The 25,910-nt window shown below is 40.5% G+C and overlaps 1 protein-coding gene across 10 annotated transcripts in view; it reads left to right on the forward strand.

The window, feature by feature from the left end:
• Positions 1 to 2,840: 2,840 nt before the first annotated feature.
• NKTR (natural killer cell triggering receptor) overlaps positions 2,841 to 25,910 on the forward strand; it is a 37,288-nt gene continuing 14,218 nt past the window's right edge. For 6 of the 10 annotated variants that reach the window (XM_068175875.1, XM_068175895.1, XM_068175890.1 and 3 more), the window contains exons 1-7: positions 3,095 to 3,252; positions 11,560 to 11,634; positions 14,273 to 14,380; positions 15,009 to 15,053; positions 16,726 to 16,813; positions 24,777 to 24,806; positions 25,607 to 25,752. In XM_068175875.1, coding sequence (XP_068031976.1) covers positions 3,195 to 3,252; positions 11,560 to 11,634; positions 14,273 to 14,380; positions 15,009 to 15,053; positions 16,726 to 16,813; positions 24,777 to 24,806; positions 25,607 to 25,752 — 550 coding nt within the window. In that variant the 5' untranslated portion in view covers positions 3,095 to 3,194. Of the gene's footprint in view, positions 2,914 to 3,094; positions 3,253 to 11,559; positions 11,635 to 14,272; positions 14,381 to 15,008; positions 15,054 to 15,364; positions 15,393 to 16,725; positions 16,814 to 22,366; positions 22,383 to 24,776; positions 24,807 to 25,606; positions 25,753 to 25,910 lie in introns of those variants that run through there. The other 4 variants (XM_068175882.1, XM_068175914.1, XM_068175922.1 and 1 more) reach the window with 4 other exon arrangements.

Raw genomic sequence — 25,910 nt, forward strand, 5'->3', positions numbered from 1 at the left:
AAAAGCTGCTTAGTTCAAGCTTTCATGGCCACATGGAGACTCATAGTTATTAAGGCAATCAAAGACTGTTTGGAAATTAAAGTCTGCCCCATTCAAGCAGTTTTACCCCAAAGTGCCCGCAGGCTCTGTAGCTTTGCAGCCTCCTACTTTTCAACCTTGCAAACCAAGAGGGCTCTGTCTCAGGAAAGAATGCAACTTCCAGCCAACATTTGTCAACGTCCATTCTTAGGCACGAATTGTACCACCAAGAAATCTCTAAAGTCAATTTGAGGCAGGATAAAGTTGGATCTGCGGATCTCGGTGTGCACGGAACGTCTGTCTTGGGCTGGAAAATAACCAGGAAAATTCTAGCCTATAAAAGGAGGGTGTTTCACAAACTTATGGCTTATCAAAAATGAGAATGACACAGAAGCAATTATTCATAACTGTGCTGAGTGTGATGCCCCTCACACAGCCGACACCCAGAGCCACTGCCATCAAAGGGGTCTTTGTCACTGCTTTCAATGGACACAGGATGTGACCAGAGCAGCATCTGCAGCAGCTCCCAGAGAGGAGCACGAGGGAAAAAAAAATCTTCATTTGTAACTCAGTGTTTCATCTTTCAAAAGATCGGCTTCAGATGTGCTTCGGAAACTCTTCTTTTGGGTATCTCTTTCTTCCACCAAGCTGCATATTTATCAGCTCTAGTCCTAGACATGATCTTAGGAGCTTATCTCCCAAGCAATCAGAACTTCTTTCCAATTTGGTTTTTATTAAAATAATCAGGGCTTGAAATCAACTTCTTTTTTTTTTTTTTTATTGCTCACAATCTTTGCTATTTTCATCATGAGCAAGCAGCACATTTCCACGTCTCTTTTGAGATTTTCTGCTTATTTATTTGCTCATCTGCCTCTATAAGTTCATTTATGAGGACAGAAAAGCAAGAAACTGCAGTTGAAAGGGAATCAATAATGTATTTGAAGATTAAGGAAATCAAGGAGATGTGGTTTCAAATTTTAATTCTGGCAAGGAATTCCTGCAGACTTCCTGCAACTCAACCTCTCAGTAGCTTTGTTTCTCAGCTACCATGGAAAAGTGAGGTAAATAACACCCTTCTACTTTATAAGAGCATTTCACAGTCAAAGAATTGAGGACCAGACTTGCTCCTTTCTTTTTTTTCCCTACATTTTTTGACAGCTTACCCTGCAAACCAGTGTGACAACTCCAGTGGCAGGATTCCTGAGGGACCACTTGCACAATCATATATTATTAGACCTAATAAAGAATGACAGAATCTGGCTGTTAAAACTTCAGGAGATCCTCAAACACTATCGTGACAGCAACCATTGAACTATAGATAAATTACATCTAAAACAATTCCAGCTTGCTGCATGCCCAACTGCTAAAACATCCTGTGATTTCAGCACTGCTACTTTATTCTCAGCAGGGTTTTTTGGTGGTTATTTTTTTTTTTTTCATCTAAAACCTCTGAATTTCTCCTCAGACAAGGACATAATTGCAGATACAGCTGCCAGGTAAAATTACTGCAGAGTTCTGGTTTGTACAACTTTTGGGAAACATTGGAAATAATTTGCTTTTTGAGTGCTGAGGACTAAGTGTCCTTCCTGCTTAGAAAAAAAACAAAACTTTCTGGAATTACTACAGGTACTGTTACAAGAGTATTTATATATATTAAATTAATAAACCAAAGTGTTTTAATCTTTTGGATATCCTTGGTGTGAAGTAACTTTGCCTCAAGGATGCATTAGGCTGAGGATTTACTGATTTAATTCTCCTTCCTAAACAGTTTGATGCTTCAATTTCTTGCTACCATTTCCACACTCCAGCACGGTCCAACATCTGCAAGGCAGAATAAATAACCTCTGGCCTGCTGCAACCATTAAAATGAATTTGGTTTACATTTTTTTGAGTTTTTAAGGCTGAGCAGGAGGCAGGATGACCCTGGGCTGGCAGCAGCCACATTCTCCTTCTGAGGGGGAATCAGGAATTCATGGCAGCGAACGTTTTCCATCCATAATCTTCTGAGGGCTTATTTATATTCGCAAAAATCTTTTTTCTTTCAGGGAGAGTTGTCTTAGACACGTGGGGTGAAAGAACTTGGGGGGGTCCCTCAGCACGGCCATAAGGGTGAGGGGTCAGGGCAGCGAGATACCCCCACCATGGCGGTTATTTAGTCTGTAAAGGTCATTTATTCTGTTACTTATTCACTGTATTTATTCTGCAAAGGATTATTTGTGATGCTATTTATTCTCGTGACGTATTCTGTAAAGCTCCTTCCTCCTCCCCGAGCCGCGTTCAAAGAGGTGGGCAAGCAAATTCCCACTCCCATTTGTACAGAGAGGAAAACACCGCAGGGAATCGAGCCGCTATTTCCAGGATTCAAACTCACAGCCCACCACTTAGAGGCAATTGCACTTCCCATAGCGGGAAAGCACGAGTTAAGAGTTGGGGTTTTTAATTGTTTTTTTTTTTTTGTTTTTTAACCATTCATCGTTTTCAACGAGGAAGCTCGGTCTCGCCATGTCTAGCAGGGAGCGGAGCCCCCTTCCCCTCATGGCGCCACTCCCTTTCCCGCCCACCGCGGCAAAGCATGAGTTAAGAGCCGGATTTACTTTTCACACTATTATTATTATTATTATTGTTGTTGTTGTTGCTATTTAAACATTCACCACTTCAAACGCGGCACGGCGGAGGCCGCTCACCCCCGCCCTCACGGCACCGCCCCCCGGCCCCTCACGCAGAGGGCGGGAAGGCGCGGCGGGCAGGGCGGGCAGGGGGCGTGGCCTGGCGCGGCCATTGAGGCCGGGCGGGTAATGGCGGCGGGGGGCGGCGGCGCCGCCTGGCGGCGGGGCGGGGGGGCAGCGGGGGCCGAGGGGACCGCGCCGTGAGGGGACAAAGCGCTGGAGCCGCCAGGTAAAACCCCGGGGGAAGGGAGCGATGGGGCGGGCTGGGAAGCGGCTGCGAGGAGGGGATGGGCCGCGCTGACGGCGCCGAGCACGGCTGCGTTTTCGCGGCAGGAACCGCTTCCCCTCAGAGCGAGTTTCCCCCGGCGCCGGGGTCGGGGCTGAGGCGGAGCCGCCCCGCTGTAATTGAACCCCTGGGTGAGGAGGGAGGGACGGACGGACGGACGGAGGGAGGGACCGCGGGGGCTCCTTCTCTGCTTTGTGTCCAGGTGGCGAGGCCGAGGGGCGGCCATGGGGGTGCAGGACCGGCCCCAGTGCTTCTTCGAGATAGAGATCAACAGGGAGCCAGGTAAGGCTGTGTTTGGGGCTTTTAAATCACGCTTTTGCTTGCATAATGGGCCCAAGCCGCTGGCAGCGAGTTTGGCCATTGATGCGTTATTTCTGAGTTACTTTTTAATAACTTCGGATGTTTTCTGGGGTTCTGGGTGCTCCTCATTCCCGCTTGAGATCGATTTTTATTTGCACACGTGAATATAGAGGTTCGGCAGGGCTGATAAACGCTGTTCTGAAGGTAAAAAGCCGTCTGGTGATGTATTATACCTTTTCTATTATATCTTCGTTATGCCACTTCTGTAAACTGTGGAAAATAGGGGCAGGCTGTGAGGAGACTGGATGTTTACTCCTATAAGTATTTTTAATGATACAGTAATTAAAACTGGGAAGGAACTTAGGAGGTCATCTGGGCTAAATCTTTCCTTGTCCTGCTCAAAATTCGTCTTCTGAATGTTAAGGAAGAACTGGGCATTCAATCACAGAAGCACAGAGCACCTCACCGCCTGGCCTGTGAAAAAAAGCCCAATAATTAAAATAAATCCATCTTTTAACTCATATTTTCCCTATACAGGTGTAATGCCCAGAAGCGGTAGGCTGTGAGTTTTAATGCTGAACAGCAGCTTGGTTCCCTCTTGCGTTTTCCCCCTCTCTGTAAAGATGGGAGTGGAGATTTTTTTCACCCATCTCTTTGAACAAGCATTTATCAATGCATATTAGTTGTCTCACACATACTCCGTGCTTTATCTTGCCACCACTTGTCTCTAGAAAAATGAATGTATGTGATGGCTTCATTAGGCTTTCACTTTCATTTTCTGCTTCAATGTTTCTCTGAAAACCTTTGAATTAAGAGCTTATATCTCAGAGATTCCAAATTTCAGCCTCATTCAGATGCAACTGAAACCCTTCTTAGCGTTTTGTTTTCACCACAGTTTCAGAAGAGAGGTTCTGTTCTAACTTCAGAGACCTGATAGAGCATATCTATAAATCTGTTGCTGTTGTAACTCCTCTCCGAGTTATTTTGATGGGCATTGTGGTTTCTGAATACTTCCAGTGAGGAGATAAGTGATGATGTAAATGGAGTTTTAACACGTTCGGTTGCTTTAATTTCAGGTGAAATTTGCTGTGGAATGAGACAACTAAAACTGTTTCAGGTTGGGTGGGTTTCCACTTAGGAGTGGTAGTTTGATGGGGTTGATTTAGAGCAAAGACAATTCATTCTCAATCTCATTTACTGTTAATCTTTTTAGGTTTAGTGTGGGTTTGGTTTTTTTTTCTTTTTGTTCTGACTCCATCTGAAGGCTCTCTCCCTGCACTGATTTCTCTGCTCTCCCTGCACAGGTTGCTGCTCCCATTTCTTAATCTCTCCTCTTGCCTCGTCCCCTCCTCAGCCTTGAGCTGTGCACTTCGAGTGAAAGTGGATTACCTTGTTCTCCCCCAAACCTCCTTGGGTTTGGTGACTGATAGAGCTGTCAGGGAGGAATTGCAGCGTTGGTGTTCTTGGTGGTGCAGAGCTTGGGTTACCTGGAGCAGACCCAGGGCTTTGGCTCTGTTTGTGGCTGTCTGCATTTATTTTCTCTTGGAAGTAACAGGAATCTCCCAGCTGCACATCAAACTTGGAGCCCTGCTGGTTTCATTACACCTGACTCATGGCTTGGATTTTTGCAGGAAAAATGCCAGTTTGCAAAATTGGTGTTGGGACTTGCGTGCTGTCTGGTCATGCTACTTTATTCTGGTGCCTTTTTATTAATTCACCATGCAGCTCTGTCTCGGGATTTAAGGATATATTTTAAAAGCTTAAACATTGCTCTCTTAGGTCTAAGATGACCTTCAAAAGCTGAATCAAGTGGTAAATCAGTGCTTCCAGATGACACCAAGCACTAACTCTGAGAGATGTGCTCTCCTGCTGGTATTCATTTTAACTTTTAAGCTGCCAGCAGGTTTCCAAATGAACATTTTGCTTATTTTGACTTTAATAAATAAGCTGATATGCTTACTGCATTTAGGAGAAGTGAGGAGCAGAACAGCCCTGCATTTTGTTGCTAGCCAAGAAAAAAGGCCTTGCCCATACCGTGTGTGTGCTGAAAAGCTGAACCAACATCTCCACAAAATGCAGAGAGAAGGGGATGTGCCTCTTGCAGCACTGGAAGCATCTTTTTGCCTGCAGAACACAAAACTGTCTCCTTTTTTACACTGTAGGTTGCTGCGAGTTCAAAAACATCCCCCCCACGCAGCTGCCAAATCTTGGCTCTGCCCTTCCAGGCTTTGCTTGCCCAGGGTGTGCCAGGATACCTGTAGCAATTAAAAGTCAGGTCAGTTTAACTCTAATAAGGTCCCTTGGAAAATACAGGAGTGAATCTCTGTTTTGGCTGAGCTTCCAGAAGCTTTGTTACAGCTTTTGTGTCCATATTTTATTATAGCTACAGAATCTTGGAATAAAACTCAGTGCCAGCTTGTACTTGCCTCTTGCACCGGGGCAAACCTTGGCTTGGTGTTTTTTAGAGCTAAATTTAGTCTGCTTTTAAATAAGTTGCCTGTTAAGCATTTTTTTAATGAATGCAGGTTGCAGCTCATAATTTTTAAAGGGCAAATGGAAAACAAATCAGGAAGAATAATTTATTTTGATACTGGCACAAACAGTGCTTCTCCCTTCTTTTGGGCCCCCCACCAGTGAATTTGGGCACATTGAGTGTGCACACAGGATTAAACTGCTTACAGTATTCCAAGAATTTTGGGATGGCAGCAGATGCTTATTTCAATAATTCTGTCTTTACTCTGTGAGGCAGAATCTGTGTGAAGCTGCAGCCTTTCAGGTACAGTGGTAATTGGAACAGATGTCCCACTAGGATGTCACAGATGCAGTTGGCTGCTCTAGCAGCTCCTGTGGCCATCCAAGGTCTTTTTCCCACATCTCACCCCACCCCTTGACTGGTTTCATCCATCATGAAGTTTGGTAAATTTACTCAGTTTTGCTTTGTTTCATTCTTATTCATAGAATAATTTATCAATTAATCAATTTTGTTTGTTGTTTTTGTTTTCTCCTGTCTTCTGTTACTGTTGGATCCGTGGCTCATTGATTTGTTCCGCTTCAGTTTCTTTCATTCCTGGGATGTGTCCCTTCCCGTAACAGTCAGTCTGGTCTTTCCTTCCTTCTCTTTTTCTAGTCACTTTAGCTTGAAGTTTGGTGCATTTTGGGATTTCAGCTGCTATGAATTATGTGAAACGAGCACCCTTGCAATAGTCACTCTTGTGCCTCCAGTAATAGACCCAGTGATGCCTTGTGGGGTTTTTGTTACCTTTCCTAAAGTTTTTGTTACCTTTCCTGTTATCAACTGGTTCCACATTAACTTTTAGTCTTTAGAAGGGAAAAAAGTTGTATATTGGCAGAAAATCGAACCCAGAACTTTGGCTGTCCATGAACCCTTGGGCAGCCACTGTGTGTGGGACAGCAGGAGCCAAGGGGGATCCCATACGGAGAAAACCCTTCTCAGGGGTGGTAAGATGGAGATTTGAAAGGAATTGATTCAATAAAAAATTTATTCAGAATAATCATGTGGAATTGTTGTCAGTGCAGGATGAAATACCCTGAAGGCTCACCTTGAGGTCTGGAACAAGCTGGATCAGTAAATGAAAGAAAAACTGATCAGCCTCTTCTGCCAGAAGGCCAAATGCTGCCTCTCACTTCCACATGCCTGGGAAACTGAACCCAGGGAATGTTTGGTGTGTGCAGGACTGAAAGAAGTTTGGTTTTGTGGAGAATGGAGGGAACTTCAGGTGGTGTTTGTGGAAGAATGGGCATAGAGAGCCAGGGAGAGAAGTTTATGGAGGTTTTCCTTGCCAAGAGTGCAGGTGGGGCAAGGAGGTGTGAACAAAGTGTTGATGTGTCAGGGCTACAGATCCCTGCTCAGGGCAACTGGGGCATTCATTCTGGAAACTCCTATTTTAAATAAAATCTATTCTTGTTCCACACTGAGGTTTTATTTTCTTGAAAACTGTAGCCACATTTCTACTTTGAAGCAGGTTTTGTTTTTTTTTTTAATTCATGTGCCTTAGCATTGACAGATTTAGGGATAAACAAATTAATAAAATTCAAATAGGGTCCTTTTAGTGAGCTGTTATTTAAACTTGTATGCAAATCTGTCTGAACCTTTGGGCCCTTGGCAGCCATGCTGGGCTGTGCATCATTGTCTCACTGGTTGTAATCCCTGCTTTCTCCTTCAGCAGGATATTCCTGCTGATAGCCTGGGAAAAATACCTCTTGTTTGGTTTACTCTTTAAGAAATTGAGAAAAGATAAAATCGTGTAGGTACAGTTTTAAAAAAACAGGTTTGTTTTGGGAATGTGTAGCTGAACTTGATACTTGTGTGGTTCAAACATAAATTCTAGCAAAACGGTTCACATTACTTGGAAAATAACTTGAAACAATGTGTGTTTGGCTCCCAAGGTTTCTTCCAAAAAGTTAAGCAGCTGGATTGGAGGATTTACCTTTGAAACAATGAATATTTGAAATCAATGATTATTTTAATAAACTTTGCTAGCAGGAGCCCTTATTTCAGTATAGCATGGATGTTTCTGCCACTTAATTTGAATCAAGTACTAGCTCTTCCTCAGCTGGAAAATTGTTAAGGAGTTCAAAGACAAAAGAAAAAAAATTAGTTTGAAGACAGAGTTCTGAAATTGGATTATTTTTGGTAATTTTGCCTTCTGGTTTCTGTAATTGGTACAGCTCATTAGCTGCAGAGAGCACTTCATCAAATTTCCAAACAGCTTAGATTTTATATAGGCATCACTTGCTGTATGTAATGTACATATGTCTTTCACCACTTACTCTGATTCTTAAAAAAACAAGTTCAAAGCCTGCTTACAAATAGTACTTTATCAAATTATTGTTTCATAAATAATAGGCAAATGCAATGCCAGCAGTTTTTACTTTAGCCTGGAGTTGAGGTGTCTGTGCAGGCTCATTTCTTGGTTAATGCCAGCTGAGGACTGGGTAGGTTTGTGAGTAGCTTTTGCTTACTTGACTGACTCTTTTTAGCGATTTTTGTTTGTTTATTTTAATTTAGGTTCAAATATTATGGTTAGTCACAGAGAGCTTGTTCCCTGATCAGATCACTTAACCTTTGCATCCGTTTGTGAGCAGCTTTTGCTTACTTGACTGACTCTTTTTTTTAGTGATTTTTGTTTATTTATTTTAATGTACTGTTCAAATATTATGGTTAATCACAGAGAGCTGGTTCCCTGATCAGATCACTTAACCTTTGCATCGGGGAAATGAAGCTGAAGAAAGCATTGGAAATTGTCTGCAGTGAGGGTGATCATTTCAGAAGAGATGTGTCTAAATCTGGGGAAATAAGTAGCATCTCAAATGCTTTTTTTATCTGTGCTATATCAGCATATACCTCAGCTCCAAGTTTAAAATGAGATTTTTCTTTTTTTGTGAGGGATGAGGCAAGAGAAGGATTCATAGGTGCTATTCATACATGCTTCTATTAATTTTTTTTTATTAGCAGCTGTTCTTTCTTGCATCTTTGACCAAGGTATGAAAATGGGTTTGATCTTTCTCTGGCGTATTTCATTGCCTGTTTGTCAGTGGAAAATACAACCTTTCAGTGATAATGGTATTCATGCAGTTGCAGTAAAATGCAGCCAGTAACCCAGCAGATGGATTCACAGTGTGTGGTTTGTGTCTCAGGAGCAGACAGCAGCGTTTTCTGTGGCTGGATGGAGCTGGGTAAGCAGTGCTCTAGGTTTTATGGAGGAGACAGCCCTCATCTTATAAACTGCATCTGTCATCTTTGGATCTTGGATATATGTGCATTACAATTTGTAGGGTTAAAGGGCATAAAAAGATCAGGCTGGATGGGCATGGAGTAACCTGATCTAGTGCAAGGTATCCCTGCACATGGAACTGGATGATTTAAGGTCCCTTCCAGCAGGAATCACTCTGTGATTTTATGAGCACCTGGCAGACTTTGTTATTGACAAAGCACTGGTGAAAAATACTGCTGAAACTGATACCTTGGTTATGAATGTCTCCTTCCATCTTCTGCCTTGTCATCTGCAAGAACATAAGAGAGTTCTTCCACTGGAACACTACAGTGGTGGTGCCTGCTGCTTCAGGTGCTAAATGTGATGGGTTTGCAGCAAAATCCTTCTACAAGTTATGCCTCAGAGTAAAAGTCCCTTCTGGATCTTGCAGGGACTAACAGCCCTCAGTTCCTTGGCAGCTGGCACCTTGGTGAAGCAGCAGCTGGGCTGGAGAGCAGAATGGGGGTAGTGACAGCTTTTTCCCTGGAAAGTGTCGTGTGTTATTTCACACAGTGAATGCAGGAGGAATCCTCTCCTGCAGAGAAAGAGTTGGGGCTGTTCAGCCCGGAGAAGAGAAGGCTCCAGGGAGACCTTAGAGTCTCTTCCAGGACCTAGAGGGTCCCCACAGAGCTGGAGAGGGGCTCACATGGGCATGGAGCAATGGGCAAGGCGTTAAGCTGAAGGAGGATGGGCTTACATGAGATACTAGGTAGAAATTCCTCCCTGTGAGGGTGCTGGGGCCCTGGCACAGGGTGCCCAGAGAATCTGTGGCTGCCCTTGGATCCCTGGAAGTGCTCAAGGCTTGGACAGGGCTTGGAGCAACCTGGGATGGTGGAAGATGTCCCTGCCCATGGCAGTGGAGCTGGGACTGGATGAACTTAAAAGTCCCTTCCAATCCAAGGCATTGTGGGATTGTCTTCCATGATTCTGCAGAACTTGGATGTGGCTCTCTGAAGCACTCAGTCCTGCTCACTTTGGTGCTTGTGCAGCAGAGGAATGGAAATGGGATTTGTGTTCTCCTGAATTCCTGGGCTAGAATGAAAATTGATAACTCTTCAGCTAAACTGTCTTGTCTGTTGTGTTCCTTGTAGGAATCTTCACTCCTCACAGCTTAGAATGGTTTGTTCACTTGCAGAGAGCCATCCTGTCATAGTGGTAGTTACAGAACTGCTCTTTGATGGGGGATCTTTGAATAGTCCCTATTTCTTCATTCCTTGGGCACTCTCCCTACCCATTTCCATGCTTAGAGAACATTCTTGCTGCAGTTAATGAAATTCAGATCTTTCAACAGCTCAAGGCATCTTGAATTTTTATCTAAGATTATCAAGTACGGGTGCTGTTATTTTATTTCTTCCTTTCTTAAGCAACAATTCACCATCTTATAATTGCATATATTTGGACAGAGCCTTAAAATTGAATGTAGTTTCTTAGGAGCCTCTCAAAATTTTTTTGGTGACTAAGTATTGAATGAAATACATTTGAACTTACTTTTTTTTTTCTTTAAAGGAAAGAAAAGAGAAGTTATTCCTGGAGTAGTTACTTTTTAAAATGATGAAGTCTTACCAGTGTGCACCACTAGAGTGTAGTGCTCACTGACAGATTATTACTGGTCTCCTTGTAATTCTGCCCAACAATGAGGCTTCTATGGATTATTTTACAGCCTACAGAGATACCATTTTTTTTTCTTTATTAATTATGTATTTTTTAAAGATTTCATACATTTGGGAGCAATTTGTCATGGTTTTTTTTTTTTTAGTACTATACATCCCAATATCTTGTAAAATAAAATAGAAAATGTAAATCAGTTTTAAAACAGTTTTGTTTGTATTCAACCACTTTTCAGCAGTATTTTAATAGATTTGGAGGGTGCATAGCACAGCTACCACCAGTAACAAAGAGAAATTATTTGGTTTATAATACCTGGCAAGTGGAGCATTAGTCCTGCCTGCCTTTCATCTTCCCTGTTTGATTCATCTGGGTTTTTTTGAACTGAAGGATTTGAGGCCAAGAGTGCCAATGCAGCTGTAATCCTCAGCACAACATGGAGCTAAGCCAGTTGGACTTTGTAGGTAATGATCACAGGGAAAACTGTGGAAGTGTGATTATTAATGTATTTGTATAAACACAGTAATTGGGGAGGGAATTGCTCCAGCTCTCTGAGGACCTGTGTTTATGGGAAATCATTTTCAAGATGGAAAAGATCTGACATGATTAAACTATTTTAGTAAATCAGCTTGGCTTTCCAGGTTCAAATCACAGTGGAATCTCCAGGACTTCTGATTAAGTAGTATTATTCCATCCAATTTATGTCTTTTTTTTTTTTACAATTATGTTATTCTTCTTTCTTGCTGTATGTTTTAATATATGCATACTTAAGATGTTTTCTTACCCTCCTTGATAAAATAACCTTTTCTCAGAAAATTACATTTTTAGAACATACAGATTGATTTATATGCAAATTTTCTTATTCCAGACAGTTCTAAAACTCTAATTATTTTTTTAAATTATTTTCTAGTTGGTCGAATTATGTTTCAGCTCTTCTCAGACATTTGTCCAAAGACTTGTAAGAACTTCCTTTGCTTGTGCTCGGGTACGTAGCTGATTTTTCAAAATTTTATTGTTAATAAATAACATTTTTATTGTTAATAGTTTTTATTGTTCAAAATAATGTTTCTTGTTAACAATAATTTTTATTGTTAATAATTAGCTGTTTATACTAGTACAAACTCCTGCCATATGCAAGGCCTGTGCCCACCTGAAGAGGTAAATTACAGTGGAGAGAGGATGCCGTCCCATTCTGGACCATAGAATGTGCATAAAGCCATCATCAAGCCAGGGTATTTTTGGCAGATGGAGGAGGACAGGGTGATTGTGGCGTTGCTGTCAGAAGTAGATTTGGCCCCTGGAAAGGTCCTTTCTGCCCAGAGAGAGGGGGCTTTGAAATTCCAGCAGCTGGCCTTGCAGATGCTGCCCACCCATGGAACAAACACGGGCCCATGTGCTGTGGTGCTCTGTCAGGAGCTGACTCCCTTCTGGTCTCAGACGGGCACCACTTGGCACCTGATCCACAGTGGGCACACTGAGCTGCCAGTCCAGGTGCTAACAGGGCAGCCAATTCTCCTCTGCCATCCCATTTCCGAGCGGTTTGCAGGGCATGGAAAGAGCTGCTTAAGGCAGGGTGGGGCTCAAATACAATGATTTTTCTTTTCCTCACAAAATTCATGCATGTCTAGAGCAAAAAGAACAAGGCTGGTATTTGGCCTGAAACAAAAGAGAAGCTGAGCTCAAGAGCAGTGTATTGGTTGTTGTGTGGAGGTGCTGCAGCTCTTGCCAGTGGAACAGCTGCTGTGGCTTTTACCTGACTGGGAAAGCACTGGCAGTACTCTAAAGGGGAGTGAGAAAAGGGACTGGGACTTCTGGCCATGGCCAAAGCTCCCATCGCAGTGTACCAGCTCTGTTTAAGAGCTTTAATTTTAAATGGAACAGAAATGTTATCATTTATGTGTTCATAATATATAACTTCAGAAAATACCATGAAAGTATTACAATGTCATAAAAATACTTCATTTGTGTGAAGTATAGCATCGATCACCCATTTCATTGTTAATTTTTGAAGTTCTGAAATGTTTCAACTGATGTAATATTTGTTTGGAAAAGTGTGTTAAAAACTCCTCACTGGAGGGTTTTATGATATTCCATCTTATTAAAACAATTCAAATGCAGACTCTAGTCTGAACTGCTTTTCACTTCTGGGTTTGCAGCAGAGGCAACACTGGTGATGTTCTGTTGGTAGAGGAATGTAGCTGTACCAGCTCCAGTGCCATGCAGGATCCCATTCTCTAAGGGATTTTCCATAGCCCTGAGGGACATCCTGGAACATGACCAAACATGCAGGCAGATATTCCATGGTGTTGTTTGATGAGAGGTTTCCAGATTTTCAGTGCTGTAGCACAGAGGGGTATGTTTTGGGGAGGAGTGTGTCCATCCCTGTAATAAACAGCTTTGCTTGCATAACTCATGTGGAAAACAAAACTGGGGTAGGAGGAGGTGTGGATTGGGATTATGGGTGTGGAGAGGCAGGTAAATAACTTGTATTCCATGAGTGAAGGATGATAAACAGCAATGCCCTGCATGGGTTTTGTGCCAGAAACTGCCCTTTGGCCTCATCCTGGCAGTGATGGGCTTGGAATGGCAAATTTGGGGTGATTGAGCTGGCCGGTAATTTAGGGTGGCAGAGTCATAGATGGCAGCAGGGGAGTGTTGGCTCTGGGTAATGAGTGTACCTGCGTTTCTGAGAGTGCAGAATGTTTGGTGAAATGTCCTCTAACCCGGTGTCAAATACCTGCTCCATAACCAGTGATGGGGTGGAACTGAACATCGGGTTGTTTGTCCTGTTATTTATCCTGTTGATTTGTGTTCCAGCATCTCCTGTACGTGTGGATCATGTGGGGTTTTAACTGTTGCACTGTATAATATTCTGTTATAACCTTTTACTGTTAATTGCCACATTCTGTCAGCTCCCCTCCTCTGGGAAGCTCAAGTCAGTGTCTCTTGACCAGTATAAATCCCTCATGGATCTACTGCCTAGAACCTCAGCCCTGCCAGTCATTGTGACCTCATCCTCAAGCCCAGGGCAGATTCTCTTTGAATTTTGGAAGAAATGCTAATGAAACTTGAGATTGTGGGACCACTAACTCAAAAATCACCAGCCCACCTGATCTGCAGCTGGTGTTAAGGGGTGGCCAGACACTGTGCATGGACTGGGGAAGGTGTGGAAGCTTGGAATAGCTCAATCCCACTTTTCCAAGTGTGGATCACTTTGAAACTGAGTTGAAACCTGTTTTCTTGGCTTCTCTACTGGGAATCATCTGGCACATCCAGATGTGTGAGTGGTTTGAAAAGGATACTGTGACCTGCGTAGGAGTGGAGCTGTACCCACAGAAAATAGTTAACCCACTATTATCCTGAACTCTTGGTTTTTAAAAATTATCCTGAGTAGATTTACACACTCCTTCATGATAGGGGAAAGGAAATTTTTTAAGAAACAACTTAATTTTCACCTCAGAGTCCCCTTGTAAATATCCCCCTTCTGGATGGTGACAAGCCATCAGGTAGGACTGTGTTATCTTTTACTTATGGCTTCCATGTCCATTAGAGCTAGGGAGGGAAAACTCTTGGAATTTCTTCAGTGACAATCTGTAGATTCTTTTTGTTTCACCTTCTTGCAGGTGAAAAAGGAATTGGCAAAACTACTGGAAAGAAGCTGTGCTACAAAGGCACCACATTCCATCGTGTGGTTAAAAACTTTATGATTCAGGGTGGGGACTTCAGTGAAGGTAAAACGGGCTTTTATAACTGCTGAGTTTGAAATGGAACAGAAATGTTATCTTTTATGTGTTCATAACTTCAGAAAGTACCATGAAAATATTACAATGCCATAAAAATACTTCATTTGTGTGAAGTATAGCATCGATCACCCATTTCATTGTTAATTTTTGAAGTTCTGAAATGTTTCAACTGATGTGATATGTTTAGAGAAGTGTGTTAAAAACTCCTCACTGGAGGGTTTTATGATATTCCATCTTATTAAAACAATTCAAATCCAAACTCTAGTCTGAACTGCTTTTCACCTCTGGGTCTGCAGCAGAGGCAACACTGGTGATGTTCTATTGGTACAGGAATGTAAATGTTTGAATAAGTTTAAAATTAATAATAAAATATTGAATGAGCAAGAAATGTTTTAAAAGTCTCCAGAAGGAGTTTTCCTGGATTTTTTTTGTTCCTTTCCTGAAATACCTGTCTTTACCAAAATGTCTGTTTTCACTGTGTCCTGAAATCCTGGGGCTGACCAAAAAGCCTGAGGAGGGAATATCCTATTTTGAGAGTCAAGTGCTGGTGGAATGTTTTGCACAGCTTTTGTATAAATGAAACAAAAAGTTTTAATTGATGCTTTTTAATGTGTAGGTAATGGAAAAGGAGGTGAATCTATTTATGGTGGCTATTTTAAAGGTAAGAGCAAATATGTCTTTGCAGATTCTCTATTCAGTTCTGAGATAAATAAGTCTTGATTCCCAAACTACTTAATGAAAGCAGGTTCACTCATAGACCACCTTTTGCATGAAACTAATGTTGCATGAGAATTCCTTTTATATGCATGACTTTCGGATAATTTTTTGTTAATATTTAACTTAAATTGACAATTAATTAAGGCTAACATAATTGGTTAAACATGACTTCCAGCATGGAGGCTAGGCAACTTTATTCATGAATAAACTCCTATCTTCCTGCCTAAAACTGTCAACATATTCTTTTGTTTATAGAGAATGTGGTCTTTTGCAAAATGAAAAGGTAAGAGACAAAAGCTCAGTAACACAAATTCAAACTCTGTTCCCTTGTCCCCTCCCTAGTAAATATATAGACAACTGCTAAGTCCCTTTGTAGATGGATATCTGTGTTGCTTGGAGAAATGAAGAGTTTGTGTCTAACCTTTCTGAGGGTTAATGACTTATTCTGAGAGAGAATCCACATAATTCCAGCTCTAAACAGTGATTTCTTCTTTCGTTAATGTCCCTTTTCCTCCCCTTCCCTACTCAAGGTTTGTATGCTTAGGGTTCATTTCTGTCTTTATTTATATTCCACACAAGTCATTTTCCTTGCAAAGAATTGGTAAATAAAAGTACAATTACTTCTTGTAAAAATCTATTGGAAGGAAAATGGTGAGTTTTTTAAATTATTTGATAGAAGACATACAATTATTTCTTAAAAACAAACCCAGGTGATTACTTTGATTACTGTGATATTTAAGTGTTAAGACAGTGAATATATTTATTTACAGCCTCTGGTTCTGTGTGTGTTGCAAGTAGCTCTGGTTAAATGCACGAAACTAAGTTTCTTTTAAAAAAGAGACATAGTTTGATGTGGGACTATTGAAGTTTTTAGTCAAGGAAAGGCTTGAACACATCCACTTACTAAGAAGTTACTCAGGGTTTGTTTCTCATGGTGAGTGATAAATATGCAGGATTGTGTTTTGATATGTGATCTAAAAATAAATAGCTTTGTACATTCAAATTAGTATTTTTATCTTTGGAAATGACCTGGAGAAGATCTGATTGTATATTCTGCTGTACAACCAGAACTCCTTTTTAATTCACTGCAATATAAAACACATGTTTAGTTTACTCTTAATGGCTTTTCTACTTAGATTCAGATACAGAGAAGTTTTTTTTTCCTTCTATGCTTTGAGACTTCCAGTTTTGAGTGTAGAGGTGGCATACCAGTGAAATAAACAGCTTTTTCTCCTGATCTTTCCACCTGGAGTGTAAATAACAGCATCATGTATGTTAATTATTGTTTTAGAATGTCAATAATTGTGCCAACCTTCTTCTTACCCAAATAACTCAGTATTTAAATCCATTATCTAATGTTTATTGAAGACACTCATAACGAATTATTTTTAATTAGAAATGTTTGCACTGTATCTGCATCATTTTAAGAAACATAGCTTTGTCTCAACTGTAATTTGAAGAGACTTGTTTAAACCTGATTGTTGTTTTTCCTCCAACCTGTTCCCATTTCTCCAGCAGCAGCAGAATTTCTCCTTAGACCATCCATAAGTTACTAAGAAAACAACCTGCCTCCCTTGCCAGGGAAAATCTGACAAACATATTTTTTCTTCAAACAGATGAAAACTTTATTCTCAAACATGACAGAGCGTTCCTTTTGTCAATGGCAAACCGAGGGAAACATACCAATGGTTCCCAATTTTTCATGTGAGTAGATGTGATCCCACAGTGGAGCTTTTCTTACACAGAGAAGCGCTGTTCATGAGAAAGATGGTATTGCTAAATTATCCATATCCATGTTCTCCATCTGATCCTGGCTAGGAGTGAGTGGCACCTGCAGGAGGAAATGTTAGAGATCTCTATTTCCTTGTGGCATTCATTTAGATTAAAGCTGGGAGAAAATGGGGGGTGAAGGGCAAACCATTACAGAACTGTTACAAAGGTATAAAAACACAGTACAACAGCTAGTGCTCCATGGATGTTCTTCCTTTGTGGCTGTTTTTCCCTAAAAATATGATTTATGTTCAGTTCTTAGCGGCCAGGAAATAGATTCTTTGCCTTTGTGGGTGCACAAATCTCATCAGTTTATCTGCAAATGACAATGATGAGCATTTTATGTAAGGGGGAGTGAGATATAGAGGTGGTTTGTAAGGTTTTGCTCTTTAAAAAACGGTGATTTATGATTTACTTTTGGTGGGGGTGTTTTGTTTGTTTTTTCAGGAGGAGAATGAGTGGGGATTTTTATTTGATTATTGTGATTATTATTAGTAATTTTTTTTGAGTGTTTGTTCCTAACTTGCTTTTTAATACATATTCTGCATAATTCTGTTAACTTATGCATATACCAACACTAGGTAGAATTATGTGCTGATAACCAGATTTTTCCTTCATTACCTTTAAATAATGCCATTCTAGTAACCACATTCTTTTAAATTATAGAAATTACAGAAAACAGTTTTACTCATAAGTAAAACACTCAGGTCTGATAATTGAGGGTTTCCTGGTCAAAGCAGGTATATTTTAGGTTGAGTATCAGTTTTTTCAAGCTTGCAAACTTTGATGTGATTATTCCTTTTGTGAACTCCCTTTTCAAAATTGCCTCTTGTTAATGTTTGTCAGTTTGTATTTGGAAAGAGCAGGTTGATAACATTAGTCTAGAAATACTTTGTGAAACAACACTGTGGTTTGAAAAGTAAATTTTAGTATAGTTACTTAACTAGAAAAAGTCTTATTTTTTCTTTGCCATCTTTCTTGGGGGATAAGAATGAATGGCGCTTCCCTGTCTTCAGTAAAGGAGTAAATTGTCATCAAGAATCTTGGTTTTTTTTTTTTCTTTGCCTGAAAAAGATCTTCAGTATGATATGATGTAGTTCAGATAAGAAACATTTTTAGGTCTTTTCCTAAAAAATGTCCTGAAAATGGAAGATGCATAGGAACCTAAAAGAAAGTCTCACACTTAGCACTGTTTAGACATTCCACAGAGATAAAATTGTTTCAAAAGCTTGTTTTCTGTTCCCTTCAAAGGAAATTTCAGATGCTGTGCTTCATTACAATAAATCTGAAAGGATATGTGTGCACATTAATATGGAAAACAGTTTATATAAATACAACTCCATGGCTTAATAAGCTCTCTGAAGGCATTGCTTCATTATTTTTTACTTGATGACTTGCCTTTGGGTTCTCTTGCCTTAATTTTCCATTTTTAAGCTTATCTGAACATTAAACGTGAAAACCTAATGATGTCACATCAGTCAAGCAGCTGTCATTTGAGGGCTCTAAAGTTTCTTTTCTCTCCTGCATTTGATTCCGAAGTCATCTTCTTTCCCTGATGCTTGGTAGGCTCAGCTTGTTCAAGCAGATTTAAGCACCTTTTCTTTCCCCATACTCCAAAACAACCCAAGGTTGTGTTGGATACTAAATTATAATTAATACAGGACAATAAATGAAGATTATTTAAAAGCACTTTCATCAAATACTGATGTATTTAGAAAGATGCAGATTCCTTGAAAAATTGAGGGTTTTTTTCATATAATCACTCTAAGGAGAAGTGTGAATTCAGTGGGAATTGAGGCAGAGTAAGAGACCTAAAAACTTCCACGTGAGCTGGATTCACCTGAGCTGCCTGCAGGAATCCAGAGCTGGATTTAGCTCTGGTTAGGCTTAGGTTTAGGCTCCTGGGGGGTCCTCTGTGGCCTTCAGGATGAGGGTGCTCTGGAGCTCTTGCCTTCCCATGCAGCTTTCTGGGGTGTCTCTAGTGTCTGAAAATTCACCAGCCTGCCCTGGAGCCAGGGAAGAGAATCAGGATTGCAAGTGGGAAGCAGCTCCTAAAGGTTTTATCTAGGCAGTTTGTGCCTTCACTTTAAAATGCAGTTTATTAAAGCAGTTAGTCTTGCTGGGTGGCATTTGTCTGATTACTTTAGGGAGTGTGCAGTGCATCTATAGAGCTTTTCTTTAGTAAAATACTTTCTTCCTTTACACTTTAAGCTGAAATTAAAATGTAGTTTTTTATACTCCCAGTAATGCTCAGTTTCTCTGTAGTTTATCATTAGGAAAAATATTATTCAGATGTTTAATCTGAAATGTGTGTGAAAGGCAGTATTCAGTGGTAGCCTTCAGATTTTTTCTTTTTAATATTTGTATGTATTTCATTTCATTTATTCAATTTATAGAAAGGGAGATAGTTCATCTGAGCTTCTTTAGAGCTCTGCATTTGTTTTCAGGGATGAGAACTCTGTATCTTGTACACATCTAATGTAACAGATAAGGAGTGCAAATAAGTGATTTTCTTTTCTGTAACAGTTTGTCCAAGTAGGGCAAAAATAATAGCAAGGGTCCTGAATATAAGAGTTCTGTTAATTCATCAGGATTCCCTGCTCTCCAGAGAAAAGTTGTATTTGGAATAAGAAGTCTTTACAGGAAGTAATCAGGCAGCAAATGTCTCTATGGCATATTGCACCAGCAAACCAGGCACAAGAAGACTCTGCAATGCCTAAAAGCTGATTTAAAGTGGACACTTCTAGTTGAAACAGAATCTCCTGACTCACCTTAATGTAAACAGGCATCTGAGCCATCCTGAAAAATCATCAGCTTTCTTGGAGTGGTCAGGGATTTCTCTGGCATGAAAGAGCTTGGAGGGTTTATGGGCAACAATGAGAGCTGGGCATGGGAAAGTGATGTTAGGAAGCTTCAGGGAAAAGCATGGACTGAAATCAAAGCACTGCTGGAGAGTGGCACAGTGCAGAGGTGGAAGGAGTCAGAAATGTCTGGGTGGTATCAGAAGTGCTGGGTTTAATGCCTGTAGACTAATTCCCCCCCTTTTTGTTTCCCCTTAATTGAGTAGGAGCAACAGTTGGGTGGGAAGAAGAAAGTGTAGCTGAGGGTGGATTGTGAGTTCCATGCACGTGTGCTGTAAATAGGCCAAGTCTGTTCTCATGTGCCTGAGAAACATTTCCTGCTCTGGAGGAACACAGCATTTTGCAGTCCAGCAGAAAGGATCCACAGAGCATCCCTCTAGATTTGTAAAATACTGCAGTTTCAGTTTTCTTTACCCAAAGGTTTGTAGCAGTTCATTGCAATCTTGTGTTGAAGAGAGTTGGAAAGGCACCAGTTTAGAAATTGGCTTTGTGTTTTCAGGGAGCCCCACTCTGATGGTTTTTTTGTTAGTTTTTTTTGGTGAATAACTTCCTATAGAACCCTCAGTGATTTTACCAGTGTTCTAAACCCATCTGGGGACGTAAATCTATAACTGTCCTGTTTCCATGTGGGTCCTGAGCTAGGAATCCCTAGGATGGGACAGAGGTTGGCAGGAGCCACTCCAGAATCATCTTGTTTTTCTGTATCTCCAGTAGCTGCTTTGAATTGCTGCTGCCAACATCAGCAGCAGTTACTGGGGGAGCACAAACAGAGCTCATTGGTACCCAGGGCTCTTCTGGATATTCCAGCTCAGTGGCTGGATTCCTTTGGGTAATGTTCTGGAGCCATGTGCTCCCTTCTCTTTCTCTGTAAATATCTTGTCTCTTTAGAGCCATTCCATTATTCCTGTGGCCATCCCCCACGTGCCAGTGAGGAATTCACAGCACAGAATAGTGCAGCTCTGGTGAAAATGAGGCAATAAAGGGACATTACTGAGACTCCTGATCCTCCCACTGCTCAGCTCTGCTTCCCCTCTCACACCAAATCTGCCAAGCGACATTTGTAGCAAACCACAAGTGCCCCTGCGGAAGGAAGAGTAAAGCAACAATAGGAAGCAAAACAAAGTAACCTCTTTGTGAAAAGAGGCAAGTTTTGTGTCATAATTATTTTATTGTAGTACAGGAATAAGCCCCTAGTGCAACCTAAAGAGGAGTCCTGGATTCTGTTCCTTATCAGTTCAAATGCTTGGAGTTCTTACCTCTCTGTTCCACAGCTATTTAAAACTTGAGTCTGATTCCTATTACTGACAGATTTTTTTTTTTCCTTATTGAGAGTGTTGTTGGTTTAATGTGTCTCCCAAGCTCTGCTTTCTTGCTGAGAACTAAATAGGATTTTTTGGTTAAAAATGTTTTAATGTGTGGTGCCATGCCCAGTTCATAAACTGAAACCAAGGAACCACTTTGATCTGCTAAATGAAGGATAAAATAATTTGGGAGTTCTCTTGTTTTCATTTTACAAATTGTTTCTGAATGTTACCAGCTCATTAAAAGTAGTTCATATCTTTTTGGTCTTTCAAACCAGGTATTTTCCTAATCAACAGTTAATAATTTCCTTTTTTTTTTTGTTGTTGTTGTGAATGAAATACCTTTGAGCTAATTATTGAACAGTTGACTAATACAAAAATGAAAAAATGTCAAATGGAAGGGGCTGATGTTGCATTATCTTTGAGCATTATTGGTAGACATGCACTTCCCACACAAGTAGGTCCCATTGGCTTGATCAAAAGTTTATGGAAAAATGAAAACATTCCCAGGATACTTTAATGCATAATCAATAACAAAAAGCTCATTTTAGCACTTGGCTGTGCAGAGATAATTAATCACCCATAGTTTGTTGGGGGTGGGGGAGGGCTGTGGGTGAGCTCAGCTGATAATGCAGTTTTGAAACATTGCTGCTGCTCAGAATTACACCAGGGTAAAATCCAGTACCAGCTGCTGCAGCTGTTTGAGCTTTTTTGCACCTGCAATGTGGATTTTGTTCTAAAATTCTGAGCAGAAGCAATCAATGCACATATTTTAGAGAAAGCACCGTTTTTTTCTTATTTGTAGAAAAGCTTCATAGTTAGGAGGAGGATGTTAGCTCATTATGAAATATCTGAAGCTGTGAACTTCCTGGCTGTAGAGATTTCCTTTGTGAATCCAAACATTGTGTGCCAGCCTGGGGAGTTTCTGCTTAGCAATGGATTCAGCAGAACCTTTGAACCCCTGTGGAGCTGCAAGCATGTGAATAAACCCACAGAAATTGGTTATTCACCTGCTTCAAGTTGGGCATTTTTTGCTGGAATGAGACTTAGAGGGGAGTGGGGGCATTCTCTTAACTGTTTTTGCAGTAGTTTTGCAAGCAGGTTTTGTCTTGAGTTTCCTTTTTGTTTTTAAGGAGAACTTTAGTTTTCAAAGTGTATTCTAAAGAAAATTTAGAGCCCTCTTTTAGGCATCCTTTTTCTGCATACAACTTGATTAATAATAATTTTAAACTTGTATTTGATAAAACATAGACTCAGTTTTGTCTGAAAATGTATTACAATTTATTTCTGCCATTTTTGTGTAAAATTTACAGAAACAGTGTTACATCGTGCGCTCCAAAGGTAATGTCTCATTCCTCTAAGGCTGTGTCCTTTCCTTTTCTTTCTGTTTTTCTCTTTCTTGTTTTTCTGATCATATTGTTATGTGCATTGAAACCTTTCATAGGCCTGAGGTTCTTTTGGGGGGGTGGGTGAGAACGTGCTTTTATCAAAAAGATGATTTTCTCTTCAGCAGTATCTTAAACCAATTTAAACTTGAGTGAAGAAAGGTATTTGTCCTTCTGTAAATAACCTGCATAACAGTGTCTATTTAAAGGCAGATTTTTAATTGTTTAAATGATGACAGCTCTATATAAAAATGTTCTAATAAAATATTATTTTGGGTGGATGAACTCATCATGACTTTAGGTTTCCATACTGCCAAGACAGGAGGTAGGTTTGCTCCTGGTTAAGTTCTGAAGCCAAAGCAAATATTCAAGGATTGATGCAGAAAACCTTGAAATGCTTTTTTAAAGTGCACCTTTGCAGAATAAATGTCACATTACAGCCCTGACTCTGAGGTGAGAAAACTTTCAAAGGCACCACAAGGATATGGGGCTCTGCTTCCCATGGGAAGTTGTTCAGTCACCCAAGTCCTTGTGGTGCATCTGAAAGGTTTCCCTGTGGGACAGAGCTTCTCCTGGTGTTGTTTCTTGGTGAACAGGGACAGAAACCCTGTCCATTTTAGCTCTCAAACTGCCAGGGCAGTGGGGCAGCCTCTGCACGGGTTTTAATGCACCAACCACCCCTTCCTCTGCTCAGTAAGCACCAGTCCAAAGGCAGCTCCTGCTTAGGTAATTTGCTTAATTAGTCTCCACTGCTGCTGCAGCATGGCAGGAGCACCTGCAGCCTCCCCAGGCCTGGTTTTGAGCCTGTTGCTGTTTCTAGCTAATTCTGAACACTGTCTTCACTACTACTGGTTTCATTGAAGTGACCCACTTCTATTTTTTTCACCCCTTTAAATCAGCTTCATAATTAAAGCCACTTAAACTGTTTACTTAACAGCAGGTTGTTAATGCAGTTAACTCTTGCTTCAAGAGCTTCAAAAGCCGTAAGGATTTTTCTTTTTGTAGCAATATGCTGTGTTAGCAAGGAAAAATCAAAGAACACCCACTGCTATTGAGAAATTTAATGTTGTGTTAATAGCATTTATTCCCCTGTGTTAACCCAGAGAAGCTTTCTGTATTATTCAGTATTGCAGAAGTGGGTGGGCTGGTTGACATTTGGAACTTAAAAAAAAAAAATTAAAAAATCAAGAGTGTAAACACTCCTGATTCACAGTTCCACCTTTTGGGATGTATTCAGCACTGCAGGGTTTTGTGACCTAATAGTTCAAAACTCGAGGGAAGAGAAGTGTTTGAGAAGCAATATTTTATTCTAGCAGTGAAAAACTGACTTCTTCATACCAAAACTGTGTTATTGTAAATCTAGAAAAATCACCTGTGATTGATCATTTATTTTGAGAGCGGGGAGTTCATTGGAAGAAGGCTTTAAAAGCACAATAGTGCTTGGGAGGAGAGAGAGATGGAATGTTTTCAGAAGTGATTTCTCCCCCAACATTTGAGCAGGTTCTGATGTTCTTTACTCAATATTCCTGCGTAGCAGGATCCCCTGTGCAGCAGGAATTCAGGCTCACTTGGAGAAGTAACTTCAGTTTACTTTTGGAAAGGGATTCGCAGCATTAGACTCCAAAAGATTTGTACAAGAGGCAGTTGCATTTTCCATTCAGGCTCAATGTGAGAAGCTGAAAAATAGGGAGGAGATCTGCATTTATCAGTGAAGTGTAGGTGGCACAGAATCTCTGCTGTTGGTTATGGGAAGCCCGTGAGTTTTTGAGCTGAAGTGTTTGATGGTTTAAGACAGAAATATTGCTTTGTGTTCTGAGTCAGGAGGCCAAGCAGGTAAATGGGCAGTGAGAAAGAAGTGGTGGGAGGTGAGGGGAAGCAGAGAATCCCTCATATATCATAACTCTTCTTTTTTAAAATAAACTGTCTTTAAAGTGACCTTGCAATCTAAGAAGCTAACAAGCTCAGAGACATTTAAATCCCACTGGTCACCTAATATTTTTCACCAAATTGTATCTTATCTGTGGTTAAAAATCATAAAGTTACATTAAATGTGTATTTAAAGACACTTACTTGGAAATTGTTTACTGCATGCATGAAATGATACTTGGTACAGCTTTCAGTATGCACACTTAGCTAAACTTCAAACAAATACCATGTAAAATTTTAAGAAAGCCTGTGTGTATAATCTATAATTTTAATTTGTTAATTCCATGTATTTAACTGTATTTTTTCACTATTTTTGTCTTACCTTCACCTCTTTTTTTTTCTGTGTCATTCTCCTCTTTTACTTCATCTGAATCCCTGATTTTATTTATTTTACCATCTTCCCATCTTGCTGTTTGTCCAACAGAACAACAAAACCTGCTCCTCATCTCGATGGGTAAGAATCCTTTCCAATTTCTCAAACGATTGCTGAAGTTTGAGGGTTATGTTAAAAGTAGACAACAATGGGTAAACAAATCCTTAATTCTGTGGAAGATTATACAATGGGATGAGATAGAAAACAAAAGTTTCAGTTCTATAAAAGTTTCAACTCGCAACTTATTTCCTAAAGCTGGACAAAAACTTGAATTGTCTTAAATCCTAGAATTATTTCTTTGAAACTACTTGCTGCCCTCATCCCATAAATCTGGGAGTTGAATTGCCAAATTTAATATATTTGAGCAGTCATCTCTTTTGGGGCATGTTTTTATCCCTAAAATTTATGGGGCACATGGAAGACAGAAAGAGAAATGTGGTACCATAGAACAAAACCAAGGATTCCTTTATTTTAACTGTCCCTGCAATGCCAGGGGGGAATTGTATCCTGGGTTTGTAGAGATCTATAAATTCTCCTCTGGGGAGGAGTTTTGTCATGTTTATAGATAGGCTCTTGATCTCTGTTGCACAAAACTGCAAAAATGGAAGGGTGGGTAGGAATTTTAAATGTTTACCCTGCCCTTGTACAGGAGATGAGACTGCTTCAGTTTGAGGGAAATACTTGATGTCAGAGTGGATCTTTGTTTCACATTGCATAAAATCTTAGCATTGTTAATGTTAAAAGCATTTAAAAATCTTAATTAATGCATTAACAGGTCAATGTTTTTATCTCAGACTGACTTTTTGAGTGTGAAATTAATTGCAAAATCATCACAGTGATTCACAGATCTTTTGTACTTTGTAAACGCTTCCTTCCTTCAGTGTGCACGTTGTCTTTGGGCTGGTTATTTCTGGGTTTGAAGTCATAGAACAGATAGAAAATCTCAAAACCGATACTGCGAGCAGGCCCTACGCAGACGTCCGAGTCATTGACTGCGGGGTGCTGGTCACCAGATCGGCTAAAGATGGTGAGCTCCCAGAATTCTTCATTAGCTTTAGTTCAACATTCCCAAAATCAGTGAGGTTCATGTGTGGGGAAATGGGTTTGTAGAGAATTCTCCCAGCCTGACAGGAGGCTCACACAGTGTGTGTATCCGTGTGCAAACCTTGAGATAAGAAATGCTGG

The sequence above is a fragment of the Anomalospiza imberbis genome, chromosome 1 (genome assembly GCF_031753505.1).
Source record: "Anomalospiza imberbis isolate Cuckoo-Finch-1a 21T00152 chromosome 1, ASM3175350v1, whole genome shotgun sequence".
Classification (NCBI taxonomy): domain Eukaryota; kingdom Metazoa; phylum Chordata; class Aves; order Passeriformes; family Viduidae; genus Anomalospiza; species Anomalospiza imberbis.